Source organism: Bos mutus, chromosome 5, assembly GCF_027580195.1.
Source record: "Bos mutus isolate GX-2022 chromosome 5, NWIPB_WYAK_1.1, whole genome shotgun sequence".
Lineage (NCBI taxonomy): Eukaryota > Metazoa > Chordata > Mammalia > Artiodactyla > Bovidae > Bos > Bos mutus.
The window spans coordinates 116,481,895-116,505,537 of NC_091621.1; the positions used below are offsets into that span (position 1 = coordinate 116,481,895).

The 23,643-nt window shown below is 53.8% G+C and overlaps 2 protein-coding genes across 2 annotated transcripts; one reads left to right on the forward strand and one right to left on the reverse strand.

The window, feature by feature from the left end:
• Positions 1–975: 975 nt before the first annotated feature.
• On the reverse strand, positions 976–6,255 carry MLF2 (myeloid leukemia factor 2). Its single transcript, XM_005907478.3, has 9 exons — positions 5,713–6,255; positions 5,047–5,124; positions 4,668–4,794; positions 4,378–4,413; positions 3,715–3,768; positions 3,264–3,392; positions 2,955–3,114; positions 2,018–2,239; positions 976–1,489 (listed from the first exon to the last, which is right to left on the reverse strand). The coding sequence occupies exons 2-8, from the start codon at positions 5,094–5,096 to the stop codon at positions 2,052–2,054; spliced, it is 744 nt and encodes a 247-aa protein (XP_005907540.1). The 5' UTR covers positions 5,097–5,124; positions 5,713–6,255; the 3' UTR covers positions 976–1,489; positions 2,018–2,051.
• On the forward strand, positions 5,133–23,491 carry PTMS (parathymosin). Its single transcript, XM_070370162.1, has 8 exons — positions 5,133–5,148; positions 5,850–6,076; positions 6,405–6,563; positions 18,537–19,109; positions 22,242–22,313; positions 22,493–22,571; positions 22,697–22,758; positions 22,934–23,491. The coding sequence occupies exons 1-8, from the start codon at positions 5,133–5,135 to the stop codon at positions 22,982–22,984; spliced, it is 1,239 nt and encodes a 412-aa protein (XP_070226263.1). The 3' UTR covers positions 22,985–23,491.
• Positions 23,492–23,643: the final 152 nt, after the last annotated feature.

Sequence of the window (23,643 nt, forward strand, 5' to 3'; positions counted from 1 at the left end):
GGCTGGGTGACTAAGACTTAGTACCTGATCTGAACAGGACGTCAGTGCTTGGTTGCTCACGAGCTCACCTTCGTCTGCCCATTGTGTGTCTGGATAAATCTGCTTCAGTCTGTTTGCCTGTCAAGGACACGGGAAAATCTCCTTCCCAGAGGGGACCCGGTGCTGTTTTTACCTTTATCAACTGACAAGGGAAGCAGATGTTTATAAAGCAGAAACCACCCTCAGACTCTCACAGGCACTCTCCATCACTGGTGAGTTCCTGGGAGGGACAGGGTGACCCATTTGCTGAGCCAGGTCAAGCAGGAGTGAATGTCTTGAGAAATTAGAGCTTCTCAAGCTGGTCCAGAGCTGCTCAGGTTCCAGGCTAATTTTCTTCCCTGGGCTCAAATTCTCAACAACTGGGGCTGGAGGTTTTGAAGAACACTGCTGCCTTGAGTTCCTCCCGTTTGAAGACTGGAGCGGGGTCCTTCCTGCTCTGTACCCCAAGTGTTCCTGCCCACAGTCCAGGCAAGAAATGCCCAAGCGACAAGGGGCAGAAAACTTGTCGGACACCTACAGGTGTGCCCCGCCACCCTCTCAAAAGCGAGGAAGCCTGCAGGACAGTCGCCCTCAGTCTCAACCGCAACCCAGCCTGGCCACACGCATTGCTGCTTCTCATGAAGCACTGACAGCCCCACTGCGGGACCACGCAGTGCTGGGCTTGAACGAGTTAAGAAGGCCGCACACGGAGACAGAGGGAAGGTAAGGCGACTAGAGAAGGAAATGGCAACCCACTCCAGTATTCTTGCCTGGAAAAGAGTTCATGGGGTTGCAAAGAGCTGGACACAACTCAGCGACTAAACACAAGGTGACTAGGAGACAGGAGGGTTGAAACTGAACATGGAAGAGATCAACAAAGCCAGACACAACACCATAAACCAACTATACTTCAATAAAATACATTAAAAGAAAAAAATAGTAAAGCCAGATGCCTACTTGGTGTTTTTTCCATTCTCCTTTATTTCATAAACACCTAGTTACAGGTTGCACAAATCAAAAAATAAAGGCAGAGAGGGTATGGGGAAGACCTTTGTGATGTGAAGCGGGTTGGAAGGGAGAAAGGGCTGGGGACAGGTCCTCTCCCTCCACACACAGCCCTGGACGAGGGCTGTGGCCCCTACAGTAGGGGATCCAAGGAGGAGGTGGGCAGAGAGCCAGGGTCGCTGGGGCCCCTAAACCCAGAGCTCACCCTCAAAGCCCCTTCAATGCATGGCAGGAGTAGAACAAGGAAGGGAGGGAGATTCAGAGATGGAGTAGCAAAGTGAAAAATCAAGTCATCCTGGTAAAGAGGTTAAAGAAGGAAAGGAAAAGGGGCAGTGAAAGGTTCTCCCTGAGACCCCCAGGGAGGGGCTGGGGCCAGCTTGCCTGTTAATTTAATATTAAATTGGGAGTGGGAGTTGAAGAGGAAAAGTTATCTCAGGGGATGACGTCTCAGCCTCTCAGCTTGTACCTGGGATGGGAAACAGAAACACACAAATTAAAAGGAAGACAAGACACAGAAGCCAGGAGTTCTGTCTTTCTGCACCAATTAGAACTTCTACTTGGGGCTTCCCTGGTGGTCCAGTGGCTAGGATTCTGTGTTCCCAATGCAGGGGGGCCCGGGTGTCATCCCTGGTTGGGGAACTAGATCCCACAGGCCTCAACCTAAGACCTGGTGCAGCCAAAATAAATAAACATTAAGGGACTTCCCTGGTGGTTCAGTGGCTAAGGCTCTGCGCTCCCAACGCAGGGGACCTGGGTTTGATCTCTGGTCAGGGAATTAGATCCCACATGCTACAACTAAAACTTGATAACAGCCAAAATTTTAAAAATTTTTAAATAAATACAAAAAAAAAAAAACAAACCCAAAAAAACCAACCTCTTCTACCATCCAAGGTGGTGGTTGCTGGGTACCTAGGCTGCTTCTGCCTCAAGGCTGAGTGACGCTCACATTACACGCCTCACCCCCTCCTGTCCCTGCCCACCCCCTGGTACTTACAAGAGATACAAGACAGGCCGAGGGCCCAGGGCCCTCACCAGTCGTAGCGGCGCGACTGTCGGGATGGGGAGTCCTCAGGTCCCTGTATAGCCAGGCGGGGAGGCCCCTCAGCCCTTCGTCCTCCACCCCCAGAAGCCTCATGCCTCCGAAATTCCAGAGGGCGCTGCTGCCGGAATCGGGAAGTCTCTCTCCGCCACTCGTCATCAAACGCCGCGGCCTCACCTGAAGAGGACATGGAGACCACACAGGGCACCTGAGTACCACCCCACTTCCCAGGCAGACCCGTGCCCGATGCAGGCTTGAGCCACAGGGTCTGAGACCAAAACCCAAGGCTGAAAGGCCTTGGGGCAGGGAGATGGGGGGAGGGGAGAAGGGAAGTTGGATTCATCATGGTTTCCCAAAGCCACGAGCAGGAAATCAGGAATAGATACTTAGTTAAGGAGCATAATCCCATACACACCGTATTTAATAAATGTTGGCTGATTTGAAAGAAATAAAGATGAGAAAGGAATACACTGATGGAATAGGGTAGATTACTATCAATATCTGACTTAGGTGACAAGAGTTTGCCCTCCCCGGTGAGGCCATCTCCTGTACTGACTTATCCCTAAGCTGACAAAGAGGCCCCGAGTAAGTGAAGAACATGGAGCTCATCCATAATGTTGCCCAAGAAACACGTACAGAGCTAGGGAGCATGCGTGAGGGCTCAGTCGTGACTGACTCTTTGCAACCCCATGGACTGTAGCCCACCAGGCTCCTCTGTCCATGGGATTTTCCAGGCAAGAATACTGGAGTGGGTTGCCATTTCCTTCTCCAGGGGATCTTCCTGACCTAGGGATCGAAGCAGGGAGAAAAAGCTGCCATTTCTCAGCTCACGAGAAGGGGGCTAGGGGCTGGTGGCAGGAAGCCGGCAGGCTGGAGCTGGAAGGGGGCTTACTCTCGTCCAGGTTGATATAGTCCTGTCGCTCCTCCTGGTCCCCCGTGCGGTGGTTTCGGGAGCGCTGGAGGATGTGAGCCCGGTCCCGGATGTGATGCCCAATGGACATCTGCTCCAGCCCGCTGTCGGAGTCGCGCACGGTCCGCCGGGTCTCCCGGATCTGAGGGAGGCAGAGAGCCACACGCTCAGTTGATCCTTTCAAACCTGGCTTCGCCAGCCGGGAAACACCACCCGAGACCTCCTCTTGAAAAGAGCCAGCCAGGCCACCTGACCGTGCCTCCCTGGGATAGGATGAGCCCTCCAACTCACCCCGCCTGGGGCCGAGCGCATCTCTGACGTCTCTTGGTAGACCTTGGGGGCTCCATCGCCAGTGTTGGAGTAGGAGATGACAGTGGAGGAGGAGAAGGTCTGGCAATTGCCTCCGGCTGTCATGTGCTCCTGGGGAGGGAAGGGAATCGCAAGGCTGAGTGGGCAGGGCCTGGCTTCTGGAGCAGGGATCCCTCCCTGCAGCCCCGAAGCAAACGTGAGGACTCACCATCACCCCCCCAATCCCTCTGAGTCCAACAATAAGCCAGGCAGACCTGGAGAGACCGAGCCTTAACTGCCCATTTCATGAGATGCCCGCCGCTGCTTCCCACTCAGGACCCCTGCGCTCTCCGGGTCTGGCCGTCTTATCCAGCCTGCAGGCCTCTGTGAGGACAGCCTTCCCCACTCCCACCTCCAGGGACTTGCCAGGGGAGGTGGGACACAAGACCCTCACCATGTTGCCGATCATGTCGTTCATCATCCCAAACATGTCCATGAAGCCGCCTGACTGGAGCAGAAAGGAAACCGAGTCAGGTTGCCGAATTCAGGCTCCCATAGGCTACCTGGCTACACGGTCCCTCTCTCCCCTTCCTTCACATCTGGCAGCGGCTCCTCCTCATTCCTCGTGAGCAGGAGCAGAACAAGTGTGCCTCTCTCAACGCTTCTCTTCCCACCCACCCTGCCCTCCTCCTCAGGCTCTGTGGCTACTAGGATCCCGTCTTTTTCCTGCCTGCCTGACCTATTTCCTCCTACTTTTAAGAAGCAAGTCTGTGTTACTGGAGTCTAACCTATAAAGGGGTTGTTTCTGAAGCTGTAGAAAAATCTCCTACACATCATCTCTAGTTGGCCCTCCAACAGCACCTCCCTCCTCAAAGGAAGACATTTTGCCAGGCAATTATATCTCCCTAATGGGCATGACTCCTAGAAGCACAGGAGTCAGTAAGTTAGCTTCATCAGCTCACAGGATTCAGCACACAGCAGGCCCGGAGATCTGTGAGCACATGAAGACTCTAGGGTTACCCATTAGCCTATATTTCAGAGAGACAAATTTGGAACTAATATCTAAGGGTTACAGAGCATGTTTGAGATGGAAGGATGCAGGGAGATGAAGACTTACCATTCCCAGCATTCCAAAAGGGGAGACAGCCCCAGCCTACAGGAACATGTCAGGAATAGAAATCAGAGGCCACATGCGACCTCACCCTCCCAAACCAAGCCCATGGCCTCCCTTGCTTTTTTCCATCCTCCTCTCAAAGGAGCATCACAAAGCCTGTCTTCCACACCCCTTTCCCCACTCCTAGAAGGCATGCCACTTGCTAAGTCAGCCAGCATGCAAGAAAAATGAAGCACTGCATTAACCACCCTCCCACCTTTCCTCGAGTCTCAGGTCTGTGGCAGCACCATTACCTGCATCCTGCGGCTGGCAGGCCGGGTCCCTGGCAGATTGCCATCTGTGATGCTGAGGAAGGGGCTATATCCAAACCCCCCTGACAACATCCGGTTCATGTGCTGACGGTGAATGGCAAAGGGGTCCCTGTGCAGGGAGAGTACAGAGCAGATGGCAGAAGGGGCAGCGGTCAGCACCTCCCGCTCCCCCTCCCCCGAAAGAAAAGAGCCATAGGGAACCAGCGGCACAGACATCCCCTCCAAGACTAAGCTGGAGCTTAGAGTGGCCACCCAGGTGTGATCTGAGCCCGCAATAGGAGCCCAGGTGTCTGTCTCAACTACTCAGAGACTGAAGTGGAGGGATGTATGCTCTGGAGCAAGAGTGGGAGGGGATACTCACATCAGGAACATGGGGTCCTCGGGCTCCACGTCCCTCATGAAGCGAAACATCCTGATTTCAGCTCCAGGGAGCTCCACACTGTGAAAATGTGGAGGCTCAAAGGTTGGAAGCGGCCAGGCTTTTTGCACACCCGCTCAGGGCAGAGACTCTCAGAGCGTGGTCCCTTCCAAACACTGTAACTGGCCCCCAAACTCCAGGGAGACCCTTCTCCAGGTGTTCAACATCAGCCTCTAGGGAGAGCAGAGCTCTTAACCCTCTCTCCGAAGGGGGACCATGGAAAATTTTCCCGAGCCTGTTTTCTGCCTCCCCCACTCAGAGCCATCCTCTTCCCAAAGCCACCGCCAAAGGCACACTCCCCCAACCCCGACGCCACCTTTCCGGATGCGAATCTCAAGTGCCGCCCCCCACCCCCGCCCCATAAATGACCCCAAACACTCCGCTCCCCCTTCATACCCCGGCCGCCGCCAGACCTCCCCCGGGTGGGCCTCATCGTCCCCGCCGAGCCTGGCGCCTGGCCCCCTCACCCCTCACCCTGCTTTCCTGCCGGGTGAGCAGGAGAGGCAGGCTTGACCCGCTCCCCTCCCCGCATCCCAGGCTCCCGGGGACCCTGCAGCCCGGCGGGCCGCTCCCGCCCCGAACCAGCTGCCCGCTCCGCTATAGCCTCACCGGTCCCCGGTCCGGGCTCAGCGGCCCATCCGGCCGGTCTCGCCTCTCGTGCGCGGCAGGATCGGGGCTAGCGGCCCGGGACGCTGGACTGGTCCGGGCGTGAGCTCCTCGGCCTCCCGCACCGCCTCCTCTCACAGCTGCCACCTCCGTGCACCCCCCGCCCGTCGGCCCACGGAGCCCAAACCCCAGCCAGGCCCGGACGGAAGTGACGTCACGATGGGACAGCCCACCCCAGGCCGGGCCTGCGGAGCTCCGCCCACCGGCGGGCGTGGGGCGCACGCGGGGCCGGCTCCCAGGCCTAGCTGCTGGGGGCCTCGGGGTCCTCTGGGACTCGGGGAGCGGAGGCCTCGTTAGTAACCTGGACGTGGGTTCTGTGGCCCCGAGGAGGCTCCCTGTCAGGGTGCGGGGGAAGGAGCAGCGGAGTCCATCGCCGGGAGGGGAAGAGGACGGGGCAGATTCCCCCGGATAGGGCAGGCTCTCAGTGGGTGACGAGGTGGGGCGGATCCCTGGGGAGAGCTTTCAGCAGATTTCTACCGGGGAAGCATTCATCCCGAGCGGGAGGAAGGACGGCAATTCTGCGGGGGAGGCGCTGGTGCCAGTCCCCTCGGGAGGAGGCGCGTTCCAGGCCGGGGCGGCGTCCTCGGAGTGACGTAGCGGGAGGAGGTGACAGTGCTGCCCAGGTCTTCTTCTAGCTTCGAGAACTCGGGCTGGGGCACGGAGGATCCAGGCTAGGGATCTGGCCGCCAGATGGCGCCCTTCGGCCGGGCTGGAACTGCAGCCCCTGGGGAACTGGCGTTGGCGGGGCTCTAGAGACCACCCCCCGCACCCCCGCCGCCCCCAGTTACCCTGCTGTGAGGAGTCAGACTGGGGAGAGAGTTCTGAAATCTTTTCATTGAATGCCAACCTCCCCTTTCTTTTCTCTGAGTATCCTCAAGAGCTCCCAGTCCGCACTGATCTTTCTTGTCTCTAGTCAGGCAGGTTGCTAGGTAGGTCGAGGGAGAAGAGAGCTCCCGGTTCACCAAACTCACCGAGGGGCGGAGTTGCGAACAGGCCCAGGAGAGCTGACTCGAAGGCCAAAAGCTGACACTTTGACATACTAAATGTGTTGCACAAAATCCGGCCCAACTGGAGAGAAGGGCCCTCCCCCTGGATGTCCAGGGATTTGGGCTGTCCGGGCTGGACTTTAGACTGGACTCATCCGGACGCCAGTTCGCCTAGTTCTTTACACTGGCCGCTAGCCACGTTCGTGCTCTGTGGGCCTGACAGCCAGAGAGACTTGTTCCCATCTCCAGCACTTGCCTGGAGAGGAAGAGGGGTTGCTCCCTGGTGACTCAGGAAAAAGTGGTACGAATGGGGCTTCTCAGGTTTCTTTGGACTTGATTATTATTAGAGAGGGAAAAACAAAATAGTGGCAACAGAGGGGAACAGAGACAGAGAAATTAGAAGCTGGCAGACTGGCAAAGCCAAAGATAGAATAAAAGAAAATGTGTTTTCCATTGATATTTCTGGGGAATAAACTTAGTAAGAGCTTTTGTCTTCCAAATGATCTATCTCTGAACAGCCCACCATGCCAGTGCCCCTTTCCTCTTGCCTCCAAACAAAAGCATTGTGACAAGTGGTTAAGAGTTGTCCCTGTGAGAGTTCGGCAGCCAAAACTTAGTGAAGTGTGGGCCTCACCTTCTAGCATCTCCGTCCCGGTTTCATCATGTCCAACCTACCCAGAGTTGGATAGGAGATGCAGCTAGTCTAGCCTTCTCCTTCCGTCTTCCATTGCTTGGTGTTCCGTGTTGTTTAGTCACCAAGTCATGTCCAACTCTTTGCAACCCCATAGACTGTAGCCCGCCAGGCTCCTCCATCCATGGGATTTTTCAGGCAAGAATACTGGAGTGGGTTGCCATTTCCTCCTCCAGGGGATCTTCCTGACCCAGGGATTGAATCTGTGTCTCCAGTGTCTCATGTACTGCTGCTGCTGCTGCTAAGTCGCTTCAGTTGTGTCCGACTCTGTGCGACCCCATAGACTGCAGCCCACTAGGCTCCCCCGTCCCTGGGATTCTCCAGGCAAGAACACTGGAGTGGGTGGCTGTTTCCTTCTCCAATGCATGCAAGTGAAAAGTGAAAGTGAGGCTGCTCAGTTGTGTCCGACTGCTAGCGACCCCATGGACTACAACCCACCAGGCCCCTCTGTCCATGGGATTTTCTAGCCAAGAGTACTGGAGTAGGTTGCCATTGCCTTCTCCGCTCATGTACTGCAGACAGATTCTTTTCCACTGAGCCATTGGGGAAGGTGCCTAATAGAGCTCTTTTTCTTCTTCCTTCCAAGACTTAAGAATCTGATACTGGGGACTTCACTAGCCATCCAGTGGTTAAGATTGTTTTCACTCCAGTGGCCATGGGTCCCATCCCTGGTCAGGGAACTAAGGATCCAGTATGCCACAAGGCACAAAAAAAAAAAAAAAAACAACCCTGATATCAGTCATTTTTACTTTTGCATGATTTTTAATCAATCACCTCCCCTAAGAATAATTACAAATGACAGTTTAGCATCCATCTATGACACAAAGCTCTAAACCTAGGCTTTCTCTCAGGTTAAAAAGAGAGCTTTGAAGAGGTGGGGATGAAGGAGGAGATGCAAGAGTTCATTCTCAGCATGCTCAGCAATGGACTATATAGGCAGCCATCCACTCCAGGAATTGAAGGAATGTAATTTTACAAGCAACCTTTCTGTCCAGACAGAGTTTGTATCTGTTTTCCTTCTCTGTCACCTTCCTATTCTTTCCCTTCCCTCCCCCACTCACTGCCTTCTCTTCCTTTCTTCCTTCTTTCCCTCCTTCCCTTCATCCCTCCTTCCTTCCTTTCTTAAATATGTCTCTGTCCCGTAAACTCTGATGAACAGAAATTCCTCAGTCATCAGAGTTTCTTGTAGATGATAAAATGTAGGAGGGAGGGTGGGCCCAGTCCTGGGTGAGGCTGAACTCGAAGGGGATAACCATTGTTGGGAGGAAGAGAAACAGTTTCTCCTCACTGCTTTATGTGATGAAGCCAAAGTCGGGATGTCCTTGAGAAGGGAAAGAAAGTGTTAGTTGCTCAGTCATGTCAGACTCATTGTGACCCCACGGGCTGTAGCCCACCAGGCTCCTCTGTCCGTGGGATTCTCCAGGCACTAATACTGGAATGGGTTGCCATCTCCTTCTCCAGGGGATCTTCCCAACCCGAACCCAGGTCTCCCGCAGATGGAATCTTTACCATTTAAGCCGCTAGGGAAACTCAGAGGGGAGATCTAGGTCAGAAAAGTGCCCTTGTCAGATGTGAGGTCTGGCATCTGGAACAATCCCAGGGCAGCTGGCTTCTGGAGCAGAGTGAGGATGGGGTGATGGTGGACTTACGGGACACTGGATTCCAACTTGAGCTAACATGGATGGGTGTGACTGAGTGTATGTGTGTATGTGTATTGGAAGAGGGAGATAAATCCTGACATTGAGCATTAAGTTGCCCCAGGAAGAGAGAGTGAGTTGTATAGTGGACACCAGATCAGAATGAGATTGAAAAATGGCTTATGAACAGTTTTTTAAGTCCATCTTTTCAGTTTGTTTTATATCCATGTCCACTTAACAAATATTTATTGAATACCTACTGTGTGAGGCTTCCCAGGTGGCGATAGTGGTAAAGAACTCGCCTCCCAATGCAGGCAACATAAGAGACATGGGTTCAATCCCTGGGTTGGGAAGATTCCTTGGAGGAGAGCATAGCAACCCACTTCAGTATTCTTGCCTGGAGAATCCCAAGGACAGAGGAACCTGGCGGGATACAGTCCATGGGGTCACAAAAAGTCAGACACAACTGAACAACTAACACTTTCATTTTTTACTTTCCAGCGGTTAGAATTCAGAGCTTTCACTACTGTGATCCCAGGTTCAATCCCTGGCTGGAGAACTAAGATTCCCTACAAGCCATGAGGCATAGCCAAAAATAAATAAAATAAAAATAAACAAAATTTTTAAGTGACTCCGGGTTTTTGTTTTGATCTGGGCAATCTGAATGAGAAATAAATGACCATTCTGTATCAGGACAGACTTGAGAACATATGGAAATTACGTCTGGCTGAAATTGTGATCCTGACCAAGTGGCTACACAGGGTAACTGAGTGGACAGTCTTCTCTTTACTATTATTTTTTTAATCTATGTATTTTATTTTACAGCCAGGGCATGTGGCATCTTCGTTCCCCGATGAGGGATCAAACCTACACCCCCTTGCTTTGGAATCACAGGGTCTTAACCACTGGACCACTAGGGAAGTCCCACAGTCTTCTCTTTAGAGTTGAGCCACCTGAAGCGGAGGAGGGTGACAGGAATCCAGGAATCCCGAGGCTAGTTCGACTATCAGATATGAGATGTTGGATCACCTCGGGTAGATATGCTAATATTAACGGTTGGCATGAGCACTGGAGTTTTAAGTCTTAAGAACTTCCTGTTGTCCCTTGATCATTTCAAGGAGCCATCCCTAAGGAGGCCATGTAACTAATGATTAATGTGGGCTTTAAGGATTGAAGTTTGTGCTACCTGTGTGGTGAAAGTTAAAGTCACTCAGTTGTGTCCAACTCTTTGCGACCCAATGGATAGTCCATGGGATTCTCCAGGCCAGAATACTGGAGTTGGTAGCCTTTCCCTTCTCCAGGGGATCTTCCCTACCCACAGATCAAAACCCAGGGTCTCCCACATTGCAGGCAGATTCTTTACCGGCTGAGCCACATGGGAAGCCTGGGTGGTAGTTCCTGTCAATAAACATTTATGGGGCTCCTACTATGTGCCAGGCACAGTGCAAGGTGCTGGGGATGAAAGACAAATAAGACATGGTCTCTGCTCAGCAGGGTTCACAGCCCCAGTGAGGTGACCAACATGGAGTCAATGATAATCCAGGGATGAAAGCTGTCATAGAAAGATAAAGATGTATATTCAAAGGGGAAAGGTGGTTGAGAAAAGGGAGAGGGTGGCTTGGGAACTGGGGCAGGGCAGCCAGGAGAGTATTCTAATTTTTTGGGGGGAGCCACCCCATCTTCATATGGGACCTTAGTTCCAAGACCACGGATCAAAACCACACCCACTGCATTGGAAGCATGGGGCCTTAACCACTGGTCTGCCAGGAAGTCCCCAGGAGACCATTTTAGGTTGAAGGTAAGATCAAAGCAAAGGCACTGGGACTCCTCTGGCCGTCCAGTGGTTAAGACTTCATGGTTCAATGCAGGGGGCATGGGTTCCACCTCTGGTTGGGGAACTAAGACCCCACATGCTGTGCAGTGTGGCCAAAAAAATAAAATAAATTTTAAAAAGAAAAAAGCAAAGGCACAGAGGTAGGCTCCATTGGGGAGGAGCTATGAAGAGTTAAAAAAAAATGCCAAAGCAAAACTTTTGAGGGAAACTTGGTGAGAGCCAAGGCTACAGAGGTTAAAAGGGACCAGATCTTGAAGAGCCATATTTACTTCTGGACTTTATCATTGGCCTGGGGAAGCTATCAGGAGGTTTTATGGAGGGAGATGACAACAGTCTATTTGTATTTTGGGTAGAAAGGCAGTTTATACATTTCAGCAAACATTTCTGAGCTACAATACACCATATACCGAGTTAGGTGTGAAGATCCAAAAATTCTTAAATCATGACTGAAAACCCAAATGAATTAAGCTTAAAGTCAAGTGAGTGATGTTGACCTCTGGAGCAGGGGCAAGACTGGGCTTGGAGAGAAGAGAAGAAGCTCAAGGAATCTTTAGAAAGTGAAATGTGAGGAATCTAGGGATGGAAAGAAGAAGCCATGTCTCAGATGACCATTTGGCATGAATGAATGGGTGGAGAACAGGACCTTTAACTGAAATAGAAAAACGAAGGAACTGCAGTTGGAAGGTGTGGGGTTGAGGCACTGTGGAGGATCCAGGGAGAGAAGACAGAAGAGAATTGGAGTCATGATTTGTGCTCAGGAGTGAAGCAGGCACTGGAGGTGTGAATTTGAGAGTCATCAGGGTTTTTGTTGTTGTTGTTTTCAATGGTTTTTTAATTTACTTATTTTAATTTTTGGCTGTACCCTTCAGTATGTGGGATCTTGGTTCCCCGAACAGGAATGACCAGGGATCAAACCTGCACCCTCTAGATTGGAAGGGGGAGTCTTAACCACTGGACTGCCAGAGAAGTCCTTGAGAGTCATCAGGGTTGGAGGTCTGTGCTGGCAGTGGGACTTAAGCCACTGGAGATGCATGATGGAGTCACTTAGGGAGACTGAAGGCAGGACCCCCGAGATCCAAGCTCTGGGGTTTCCCAGGTGCACACTAGTGGTAAAGAACCTGCCTGCCAATGCAGAGACCTGAAACATGGTTTCAGTACCAGGGTTGGGAAGATCCCCTGGAAGAGGGCATGGCAGCCTCCTCCAGTGTTCTTGCCTGAAGAATCCCATAGACAGAGGAGCCTGGTGGGCTAAAGTCCATAGCGTCACACAGAGTCGTACACAAATGAAGAGACTCAGCATGTGTGCATGACCAGATCATCTCCTAATTTCTCAGTTACTTAGGCTCTTTGAGGAAAAGTATGTTCATTCCCCTGAGATCTGAGCCACCTGGAAGGGATCAGTTGACCCGGCAATCGCCTCCTCCCGGTTGTGAAGTCCTCTCTCGGCCTTTTACCTGCTGGGCAAAATAAGCCTCTAGCTGTCACTCCTGGTCCGAGTCCCCTAGCCTTTTCTATTTTTTTCATGATAATTTAGTTTACTTCTGAATATTTTAAATATAATGGAAACAAATATAACAGTTTTGTTTCAAAACTCGAGGTATCAACCATTAAAAGATGGGGATTTGGTAAAAAAAAAAAGTGGTTTATTGAATACTTACAATGTTTACACATTTAATATTAATTCCACTTAGTTTTAGAGGATGGAAGTGCACAAAACAAGGAGCTGTTGGAAACATCTTCAAAGTGGGAACCACAGCAGATGGAACCGTGGTGCCAGACATCCACCCCCAGTGGTGGTGGTGGCTCAGTCGTATCTGACTCCTGCGACCCCATGGGCTGTAGCCCCCCAGGCTCCTCTGTCCGTGGCATTTCCTAGGCAAAAATATTGAAGTGGGTTGTCATTTCCTTCTCCATCCCCTAGCCTTTTCAATTTCACTTTCCTCTCCTCTGGGTCAGCCACATAGTCTATTTCGTCTGTGAAAATGTGGAAATTCTGAGCAAACATGCATCTGTGGTAAAGTACATGACAAGAGTGGCCCACGTGACCCTCCAACACGGCAGCCAGAGTTGCTCTTGACTTTTCTACCTACCGAACACTGGGATGGAGATGGAAAAAGAGGCAGAAAAAGAAAAGGAGGTTTAGGACCAAGGTCTGAAGTGGTGCTGCACCATATGGTAGCCACTAGGCACAGGTAGTATTTAAATTTAATTAAAATTGGGAATTCCCTGGCAGTCCAGTGGTTAAAACTCAGCAATGTCACTGCTGTGGCCTGGGTTCAACCCCTAGTCAGGGAACTAAAATCCTACAAGTCAATTAGCACAGCTGGAAAAAAGGAAAAAAAAGAGTCAGACTTATTTTAAATACATAATACATTTAATGAAAATTAAAGTAAAAAAAAATGCAGTTCTTCAGTTGCAGTAGCCACATTTCAAGTCTTCAGTAACCACACATGGCTCGTGGCCACTGTATTGGAAACTATAGATATAGAACAGTCCCATCACTGTAGAAAATTTTACTGGACAGAGTCAGAAAGCATTTATAAATACTACCTTCTTCTGGACTTTTTTGAAGGCCTGTGAAGGCTTTTGGAAAAGAAGAAGGGAAAATTGGATGAAGGCAGTCAAAAGGTATAAGCTTCCAGTTATAAGGTAAATATGAGGATGTAACATACGTGATAAATATAATTAGCAGTGTTGTATGCTATACACGTAAGAGTTCTTACCACAATGAAAAAAAACTTTTCTAATTCATTAATTTTGTATCTGGATTTGATGATGGATATTCACTATTCACTAAACTTGGCCCTTCCCAGGTGGTAAAGAACCTGCTTGCCAAAGCAGGAGACATATGAGACACGAGTTCAATCCCTGGGTCAGGAAGATCCTCTGGAGGACAGCATGGCAACCACTCTAGTATTCCTGCCTGCAGAATCCCATGGACAGAGGAATCTGGCGGGCCACAGTCCATAGGGTTGCAAAAGAGTCGGACACAACTGAATGAACTTAGCACACATGTACGCATGTTCACTAAAATTATTGTGGGTATCATTTCACGATATATATAAAGTCAAATCATTATGCTGTACACTGTAAACAAACAGTGCCAGATGTCAATTATATCTCAGTAAAACTGAAAGAAAAAAAAAAAGAAAGAAAAGCACACATAAAGGGGAGAAACTGAAAGGAGGGGAGCGAGGAATTGGGCAACAGCAAACTCTTAAGTGTAAAAGTGAAGGAGGTCATGAAGGATGCACAGAGAATAAGAAAAGCCAATCGAAGAATCTAGAGGAGAGCTATGATGATAAAACCCATGATTTTTTTAAAGTTTTTTAAAAACTTTATTCATTTTTGGTTGTGCTGGGTCTCTGTTGCTGCACAAGGGCTTTCTCCAGTTGCAGTGAGCAGGGGCTAATCTCTAGTTGCAGTGCTCAGGCTTCTCTTGTTGCAGAGCATGGGCTCTTAGGTGCATGGGCTCAGTATTTGTGGCACATGGGCTTAGTGGCCCCGAGGCACGTGGAATCTTCCCGACCAGGGATCGAACCCGTACCCTGCATTGGCAGGCAGATTCTTAACCACTGGACCACCAGGGAAGTCCAAAACCAATGATTTTTGCTAGAAAGAAAACTCATGAGGAAGTAGGAAAGCCATAGAAATTTTTATTGTGAGGCCGATATCGTAAAAGACAGACTGACCACCAGGACACCAGTAGTTGCTGAGAAGACCCCAAGTCAGAGACAGGCCAGCCCATACCCTGATGCATGCCCTGTGCTTCCACAGCTGCTCAAGGAAGGAAAGCTGAGAGCGCTTTGAGGCAGAATCGAAGATGCGGTGTCAGGGTTGTACAACTCAAGGATGTACTGAACTTTTGCTCCTTGGTGCCTAGCCTTGTGCCAGACACCCTTCTCAGGAGAAGGAGACATCAGTAAGGGTTGGGGAGTGAGGAAGGCAGTCTGGAGTTGGGAACAAGAGGTCTAGAATCCAGAGAGATCAGGGAGGTACCCCAGAAAAGGAGCACCCCTGGACATGGGACGGGGTGCTATCCGGCGCAAGACAGTGCTGGACACCTGTCCTTTTTCAGGTTTGTACTTTGAATGACCTCTCCCATCTCTTCCTGGAGGGCACGGAGGGACCAGATCTTTTCCATTCAGCTTTGTGTCTCCATCGCAGAGCACAGGGGCTCATCACAAAGAGGAAGCAAGCAAGAGCAAAAGTGAAAGTCACTCAGTCGTGTCTAACTCTTTGCGACCCCATGGACTATACAGTCCAAGGAATTCTCCAGACCAGAATACTGGAGTAGGTAGCCATTTCCTTCGCCAGGGGATCTTCCCAACCCAGGGATTGAACCCAGGTCTCCCACATTGACAACTTGAGGGGGCATGTTCCTGACAAACGTGGCTTCATGTTGTCATGAAGATGATTTCTTGGGACTTCCCTAGCGGTCCAGCAGTTAAGAATCTGCCTTCCAATGCAGATTCGATCCCTAGTGGGGGAACTAAGATCTGACACGCTGCAACTACTGAGCCCGGAGAAGCTCAACAGGAAGAATAAAGAAAGATGATTTCTTTAGGAACACTTCTGTGGGTAACATCATCAAAGCAAACTTGACCAAAGTTAGGCTGGTTGAAATCTCTTTAGCAGTCTGTCTCCTCTTGACTCTGACTCCCCACTGTCTTGAGTTTTGAAATAAAAAAGTTTTGTTTTTTTTTTTTAGCAAAGGAAAAATGAGGAATAGCAAATGAGGTCATTGGGAGTGGAGTGAGATGAAGAGCATAGTGAGGAGTGGAGGGGTCCAGCTTTCAGGTTTCTGTCCTCCCACCCTTGAATAATAGCTAACTAGGCCTTCCTTAGCACTTTAACTAACAAATAGGCAAGCTAGAAAAAAAAAAAAAAAACACACCAGGAAGCTAGAGAGAGAGAAGAATTAACTTAAGAATGAGATGGAAATAGTTGGAGTTGAACATCTTCCACACAGTGGTTGAGGGAACTGCTAGGATGTCGGAAGGCAGAGTTTCCAGGGGGCTCAGGCCTCCCCTTTTCTCACCTGGCCTCCCTTTTCCCACCTCCAGAAAATGTGTAAGAAGCAGAATTTCCGCCCATTCAACTAGTGGAAAATTCTCTGTTGAGCTCTAGAGTAAAAACTCTAGAACAGGCAAGGCCTCAGAGATGGTGCTCTCGAAAGGCGAAAGGCGCAAACAGACAAGGTGGCATCATTTAACTCTCGTGGCCCCAGAGACCAACCCCAAGGAATAGGACGTGCGCTTTCAGCACCCCACTCATTCCAAATTCATCCTAAGTGTCCTGTCTAGCTTTTCTTTCGTGAAGCCAAGCCTTCGGGAGACTGATCTGCTGTCCAACCAGGCAGCGAGGGCTAAGGGGTGCTTCTCTCAAGCAGGAAAGGACTTAGATCCAGGCCTTCTGCTTTCTAGATCTTTTTCCTTTGGTCCCTGCGGACCCTAGTGTCCAAACTCTTAAATTCTCAAGGCTCTCCCTTGGGCCTTGGGGCAGGATTCCCATTCTCTGTCTCTCCATCTCCCTGGAATTTTCCACTGCAGCTGCCTCCGCTCCCAGACACCCCTCCCTGGGCAAAATTCCCGGCTCCCTCCGCCTCCCCTTCCCTAATCACACCTCGATCCCACCCCTCGGCCCTTAGGCCCAGCCCACAGTCCAACCCACAGCCCACACTAACCCCGGTGGTCCCAGTTAGAGAAATGGGAGGCCAGACCCTTATAGAAGGGTGAGAGGGAGGGACCCAGGCTCCCTCCGGGGAAGGGAGAAAGGGCAGTGGAGGGGTTGGCCCCCTGTGGGGCTAGAGTGGGGGGAGTGGCCCTCCTCAAATCCCCATATAAGGCAGGGCAAGCAGTGAGGCTCCTGGATTGGCTGATTCAAATGAGCATTCCACCTGGCAACAGGGTTTCTATTGGCTCTCAGGAAAAATAGGAGGAAGGTGGACGGAGGTTGTTGGTGGCGGTGATTGGAGGGGGGGAGGGGAGTGGAGGTGACCGGAGTGGGGGGCGGTTACCAGGGCAACAGGGTAAGAGCCCAGCAGGGTGTCCGAGACAGCAGGCGGGGCTGCGAGGTGGAGAAGTGGGGAAGAGGAAAGGAGGGTGGGAGGGAGAGGAAAGAGACTGACGGGGAGGGAGCCAGACAGGGAGACTGGGGCGGGCGGGCGGGCGGGGTGGGGGGTGGGGGGGCGGGTTGGAAAGGAGGGGGAAGAGGGAGGTAAATGAAGCCAGAGAGAACAGAGATGGAGAGGGTCAGTGATCGCTAAAGACATCAGCGAGTGTGTCAGAGAAACAGAGAACGAGAGATGGAAAGATCTGAGCAAGATGGACAGAGTTCGGCAAGGAAAAACCTGGGTGGGGCTCCAAGATTTTTGAGGAGTCAGAGACTGAGAAACTGATAGAAGAGTCAGAAAGAGAAATTGGGAGGTGTGGACACCAAAGGACCAAAAGAGGGAGTATTAATGGACTCAAAGACTAAATGGTGCTGATGAGTCGGTTATGTCTTTTTTTATTAAGAAAATGAAAATGATGACTGAGGGACAAATACAGGAGTGCACATACACCAAAGATATCTTGGTTCCAACCCTAGCCTTCCATTCCATCCATCTTCCCCACGACCTTTGCTACACATCCCAGCTGCTGTCCCCTCCTGAAACTCCAAGCTTCTCAAAATGACCCAAAGAGACTGAGACTGAGGGCAAGGAGCTGAGGGTGCATGGAACAGTTGTGGGCTGGAAACCCCTGTAGAGGAGGCAGTTATTAATATAATCCAGAAAGGCTGGGGAAGATGGCAGCAGAAGAAGGAGACACCAAGAGAGGGAAAATGTGGGAAATAAGGACGTGAAGAGGAGTTGAGAAAGATGAGCTAAAGATGCAAGGCCGGTGACAGACTCAGATAAGACAAGAACAGTGTTGTCTGGAGAGAGAGGGAAGGCAAACAGAGATGGGAGGTAGAAGAGGGCAACTGAGGAGTGGAGAAGAGGCGACAGAAGATGAGAGATGTGAGACAGAAATGGATGAGAAGGGATGAGGAGAGATGGAAGGACCAGGCAGAGAAAAGTGAGGTGGGATGGGCAAATAAGAAAGGTCGAAGATGAAAAAAGGGAGAGGAGATTGGAAGGCCTCTGACTTCCCTCAGATTCCAGACAAGAGCAGGAATGGAGGAACCCAGCCGGGGTCACAAATGTCAGCCTCGGGCAGGACGGAGGGTGGGCTGCCTTTTCTGCTCTTCCACCCCCTCTCAAGGCCACCCAGAGAACGAAGATGCCGGAGGAGAGGGGAAATCCAGCGAGAAGTGGAAGTAGCTCCCGCCCTCTTCCTCCTCTTTCAGCTTTTGGTTTCTCAAATACCTGCCCGGCCTTTCCATCTGCTTCCCCCCCACCCCCACCCCACCCCATCCCTTAGCAAAATCTCAGGGGCTTTTTTTTGGCGGGGGAGGCGGTCGGCAGGATCCAGGCCATCCCTCCAGTCCGCCCCCAAAAGCCAGACTCGACGTTCGCAAGCAGTGGGTAGGGATTCGGGGAGGTCCCTCCCCGCAGGAACCCCACCCCTTCCCACCTCCGCGCCCCACTCCATTCTCCGCGACCACAGTCTCTCCATTTCCCCCTCCTAGTCTAGTGCTCCCTCCCGCCTCGCGTGCGCTCCCTCCCCTCGCTTTCATCCTCCTATCCCCACCTCTCCAACCTCCGCTTTCATCCCCCTCCCCTCTCTTCTCCTCCCAGCTCCCGCCTGCCCCACCCCTGGGAAGCCCCTCCCGTCGGGCAGCGCCGCTTTATAAGCGGGTTCTCTGCCCGGGGGCGGCCGCGGCTGGTCGGCGGCAGCTCTGCGGGTGCGGGGGCGGCGAGCCGAGGACCGAGCGACCGCGGCCTGAGCGCGCCGGCCACCGCCCGCACCCCCCTTCCGCCCGCCCTCCGGTCGGCCGCAGCCCTGCGGGTCTCCGCTCCAGACCCACCCCCGCCCCACCCCGCGCGCCTCTGCCGCCTCTTCCTGAGCCCCAGCTTGCCGAGCGGCCGCCGCTGCCGCTGTCGCCGCCGCCGCCGCCACCGCGCCAGGTTCCGGCCGCGGCCAGCCTCTGCCGTCCAGGGCCCTTCCGTCCAGGCCCCGGGACCCCGACTCCCCGCCAGCCCCGGCCCCGGCCCCGGCACCATGTCGGAGAAGAGCGTGGAGGCAGCGGCCGAGTTAAGCGCCAAGGTACGGGCGGGGTCGGCTGCGGCCCGGCACCCACGCGCCCCCGGGCTCCGCGCAGTCGTGCGCCCCTGGCCGCCCCCGACGGCCTCACATTGCTGCCCGGACGCGGGGTCCTCGTGGACCCCACTCCGCCCTCCCCCCGCGCCCCAGCCTGGCGCTGCCTGCCCCGTTCCGCGCGGCTCGCGCCAGCGCCCTCTAGCTTTCCGATCGCCGCGCGCCCGGCTCCCGGCCCGGCCTCTCCGGCCCCGCGCGGTCCCCACCCCTCTCCGGCCCCGGCTCGCGCGCTTCCACTCCGGCCAGTGCCCGTCGGAGCTTTGCGCGTCTCTTCTACCCTATCCCCTCCCCCGCGTCCCTCTCCTGTTCCCAGTCTCCCGTCACCCCTTCCAGTCTGACCTCACCTTCCTCTGCTAAGCGGTTTGAGAGCCTCCGGTGTAAACAGGGCTCTCCCGGGAGGCTGCTCCTCGAGGCCCCTCCCCTCGAGGCCCGACCGTCTCTCGATCCTCTGCTCAGACAGCTACTGCCTCTGTTTTCTCTTTTCATCTGTATCCATTCCTTCCTCCACTGGCCTTCAGGTTTCCTAGTCCCCATAACCGTCCTCCAGCATCTCCCCCAACACTTAAAGAATCTTGAATTCCTAAATATCACAAGAGGGCCGGCACTAGCCTTCGAAAAAGCTGGGGCTGCTTAGCACTGCATGGCATGGCATCGCGCCGCCCCTGCTCTCATCAGCTCCCTTCCCCGGCCCCATCCCTTCGCCCTTGCCTCTCTTCCAGCCTTCCTCTAATTTCCCTAGGGAACCCGCTGAGTGTCGCTTGGGGAAATTAATTCGGCCAGGGTTTGGGGGCTGGGAGCCCGACCTTGGGCGGGGGTGGCTGCTGAGGAGGTCACAGAGGTCTCCCGGAGGCCGGGGAAGTGAAAGGGGGAACCAGTGGGATTGGAGGCAGTGGGAGAGAGGGGCTCCGTGTGAGAGCTGACAAGGTGTGCCAAGCGGCCCTCCGGTGGCATGTGACTTCACTGAGTAGGTGTCTTTGTGTGTCTGAAATCCAGCGAGTGTGTGGGACTGCCCGTGTCAGTTACATGTGTGCATGCAGAGACGTAGCTGTTCCGGGGCCCTGTTGCCGCTTTGTGAGTGCCGAGTAGCTCCACTGTGCCCTTGTGCTGCCTCGAGAGTGTGTGCCAGAATGCCCAAACACCAGGCCATGTGTCTCCAGATCGCGTGGGTGCCCCTCTGTGCCGTGAGTGTGAATCAGTGTCAGCCTGTGTCAGTGTGTGTGCTTGTGCTGAGTAAATGAGGCCAGAGAGTTGCTTAGCACAAGACCTAGGTCACATACCCCCCTGGAAAAGGATCATAAAAGGACAGTGACCAGAAGGACGGGACCGGACCAGACAGGTTAGGAGAGGGCCCGGCCCCTTGGACTTTGGCCTCTGGTAGACTCCCTCCCTCCCTGGCACTCACTCACTCTCCCCCACTGCATCAGCCCCATGAGAAACTTGGGCCAGGGCCACGCAGATCTGGTGCTGGGACCCCCAGAGAGAAGCCAAGACTCCCCAGGCCAAGGCTGTAAGGGGAAGCCCACCAGGTAGGAGAAATGCCATAGTGACCATCTGGCAGAGAAATGAGGACAGCAAAGTGGCATGGAGAAACGCAGTTGGAGTGAGAGGAGCTAGTGTTTTGCGTGCCCCGGAAAGGGAGAAGGGAATTGAGCGACCCGCCTGGCCAACCACCCCCACACCAAACCTCTGTCCTACCCCCAACCCTGCTCCAGAAAGGACACACCCTCCCAGGGTGATCCACTCACCCAGAAAACTTCCATCCCCATGGAATCGGATATAGAGTTGCACACCAATACCAGATCCCATCTGATCATCCAGAGCACCACAGTGCCTGCCAAGGGGTGGGGTGGAGAGAGCACTGGAATGTCAATGGGAAGAACCGCTGTGGTGTCCCCAGAGAGTGGGGACTCTTGTGAGCACCTCTCTCAGCCACATCACATCAAGACAAGACATCAAAGGTGTGCCTGCTGGGGTCTTGAGGAGGAGAGAGGGACCAGTGTGTGGAGGGAGGGGACTCCAGGCAGGTACCTTATTCTCACCCGCTTTCCCATCCCACCCACACAGACCTTATGTCTCTTCCTGTACCATGTCCTGTCCCATAGACTTCCCCTTCCACGTTTCCCTTACTCTACTCCCCCTACATCCCCAGAAATGGTCACTCCTGCCCTTCTACACACCAGCGCACACACCACACCAGGGTACACACTGTGCCCATGCGCACACTCCAGGTGGTCAGGAGGAGGAAGCCCCCTTGGCCAGGAGTGGGCAGAGGTGAGAGGGGACACTGGGAGTTATTCCCCCGGGGGCTCTCCCTATTCGTGTAGTGTTGGGCCAGGTAGGAGCCTGAAGATGAGGGGGGCACACAGACGGAGAGAAACAAAGGCTTTGAAGCTGAGGGGGAAGCAGGAAGGGATGCCCAGGAGAGAGTCCTCCGGAAAAGGCCCCAGAGGTAGACAAAAGGCAGAGCTGGGCCTGCAGTGGGAGGGGGCAGGCGAAGGAGGGACCTCAAGAGGGGGTGGGGCGTCAGGGCTGCGAGCAGATGGAGGGAGATTTGCTTTGCTGAGCTGAACTCTTCAGCCGGTGAGGCTGGGCAGAGCTTGGTGGGGGTGGAAGGCGATTACCTTGACTGCCTTTCCCCTGGCTTCATCACTCTTCCTCCTCCCTTGGGGAAGCAGTCTGGTCTCAGCCCCTTTGCGGCAGCAGCGACCTTGGGACCTCTGCTGTGTCTCTGAGCCGCCCTGGCCACCTTTTCCATTTTCCACCCCTCTAAGCTTACTGGGGCTTCCCTGGTGGTGGGCTCGACGGTAAATAATCTTCAATGTGGGAGACCTGGGTTCAATCCCTGGGTTGGGAAGCTCCCTGGGAGAAGGGAATGGCAACCCAACTCCAGTATTCTTGCCTGGAGAATCCCATGGACAGAGGAGCCTGGCGGGCAACAGTCCATGGGGTCGCAAAGAGTCCGACTGGACTGAGCAACTTGACACGCAAGCTCACTGCAGAGGGAGAAGTGCAGCTGGAGGGAATTAAGGGCAGCAGATCCTGTGTGGTCAGAGGAAGGTGACCTCTTTCTCTCTCTTGTAGGACCTGAAGGAGAAGAAAGAGAAGGTGGAGGAGAAGGCAGGCCGGAAAGAGCGAAAGAAAGAAGTGGTGGAGGTGCGCAGGGGTCACCTGCCCACTGGGCCCCCAGCCACGTTCCCCCGAGGCCAGCCTTTCCGTGACCCCGCCCACCAAGTCGCCCTGCCCCGGGCCCCGCCCAGGCCCCTTGCCATTGGCGGGGACGATGGGTGGAGGCACTGGGCTAGCCTGACGCCTCCCTCTCCCGGTCCCCGCAGGAGGAGGAGAACGGCGCAGAGGAGGAAGAAGAAGAAACTGCCGAAGACGGCGAGGAGGAGGATGAAGGGGACGAGGAAGGTGGGGAGGGGCGGGGAACCGTCAGGGTGGGTTTGAAGAACTAAAAGCAGGGCTGAGGGCCGCCACAGGGGGTCTCTGCTGGAGCTTCCAGCCCTTCCCCCAATGACCCATTTCTGGCTCCTCAGATGAGGAAGAAGAAGAAGATGAGGACGAAGGGCCCGCGCTGAAGAGAGCTGCTGAAGAGGAGGTTTGGGCTGGGTTGCGGGTTTGAGGGGCTGTCAGGGATGCAGCAGGGCCGGGAGCCCTTGGATTTGGACCGAGATGCCGGTGGTGCAGGGATGCAGGGCGGGGTGGGCTGGAGCAGGACAGGGGGCGGTCCCTCTCCTGGTTGACAGCTACCCTAGCTCTTTCCCTCTCCACAGGATGAAGCGGATCCCAAGCGGCAGAAGACGGAAAATGGGGCGTCGGCATGAGCCCCCTGCCAGTGGGCTGGGGGTGGTGGGAGGCCCCTCGGGGCCCGGAGGTGGGGGTGGGGAGCGCCGCGTGCAACCACTTTTCACCTGGCTCCCTGCTCTGGGCCCCGCGCCAGAGTTTCTGCCCTCTCTCCCCCCCAGCCTTCTCATGCCACACCTACATCCTCACTGCCATCTTCCACCTCCTTACCTGCTCCATCTGAGCTCCCCAGCTGGTCCCCAGTCACCCCCTTCCCTCTCCTTCCTCTCTCCCTGCCCTTCCCACAGCCAGCCCCTCCCTCCTTCAATAGCCTCTCCTTCCTAACCTCTGCATCCCAGCCTCATGTCATCCTGCCCTGCCCGTCCCTACCCTGCCTGATCCCTGGGTCTCCTTCCTCAGATCCCTTTCTCTCAGACAGCGCCAGGACGGGGTGGGGCCAGGGTTGGGGCCGAGCCCCACAGTTGCCCCCCTCCCCTCCCCTTTTTTTGTATAATTTAATAAAGAAACGGTCGCGCTTCTGTTTTTAACCTGTCTCCTGCTTTCCCGGGACAGAGCGAGGAGGGTGGCCCAGGGCACATTCTGTCTGGACCCTTCCCCTCTGAAAAAGCAGCGGTACCTTCCTACCACCCCACCCTCCACCGTCTTGAGAAGATAACTGCTGCACTCCGGGGTGGACAGG

Coding starts and splice junctions, on each gene's coding strand:
- MLF2 (XM_005907478.3), bottom strand. CDS start 5,096: ATGTTTCGCTTCATGAGGGACGTGGAGCCCGAGGACCCCATGTTCCTG. Junction 3,769..4,377: donor CTTTTGGAATGCTGGGAATG/GTAAGTCTTCAT, acceptor TTTCTGCTCCAG/TCAGGCGGCTTCATGGACAT. Junction 2,240..2,954: donor CTATATCAACCTGGACGAGA/GTAAGCCCCCTT, acceptor TGTCCTCTTCAG/GTGAGGCCGCGGCGTTTGAT.
- PTMS (XM_070370162.1), top strand. Junction 6,077..6,404: donor GCCTCGTTAGTAACCTGGAC/GTGGGTTCTGTG, acceptor GTCTTCTTCTAG/CTTCGAGAACTCGGGCTGGG. Junction 6,564..18,536: donor CCGCCCCCAGTTACCCTGCT/GTGAGGAGTCAG, acceptor CTCCTAGTCTAG/TGCTCCCTCCCGCCTCGCGT.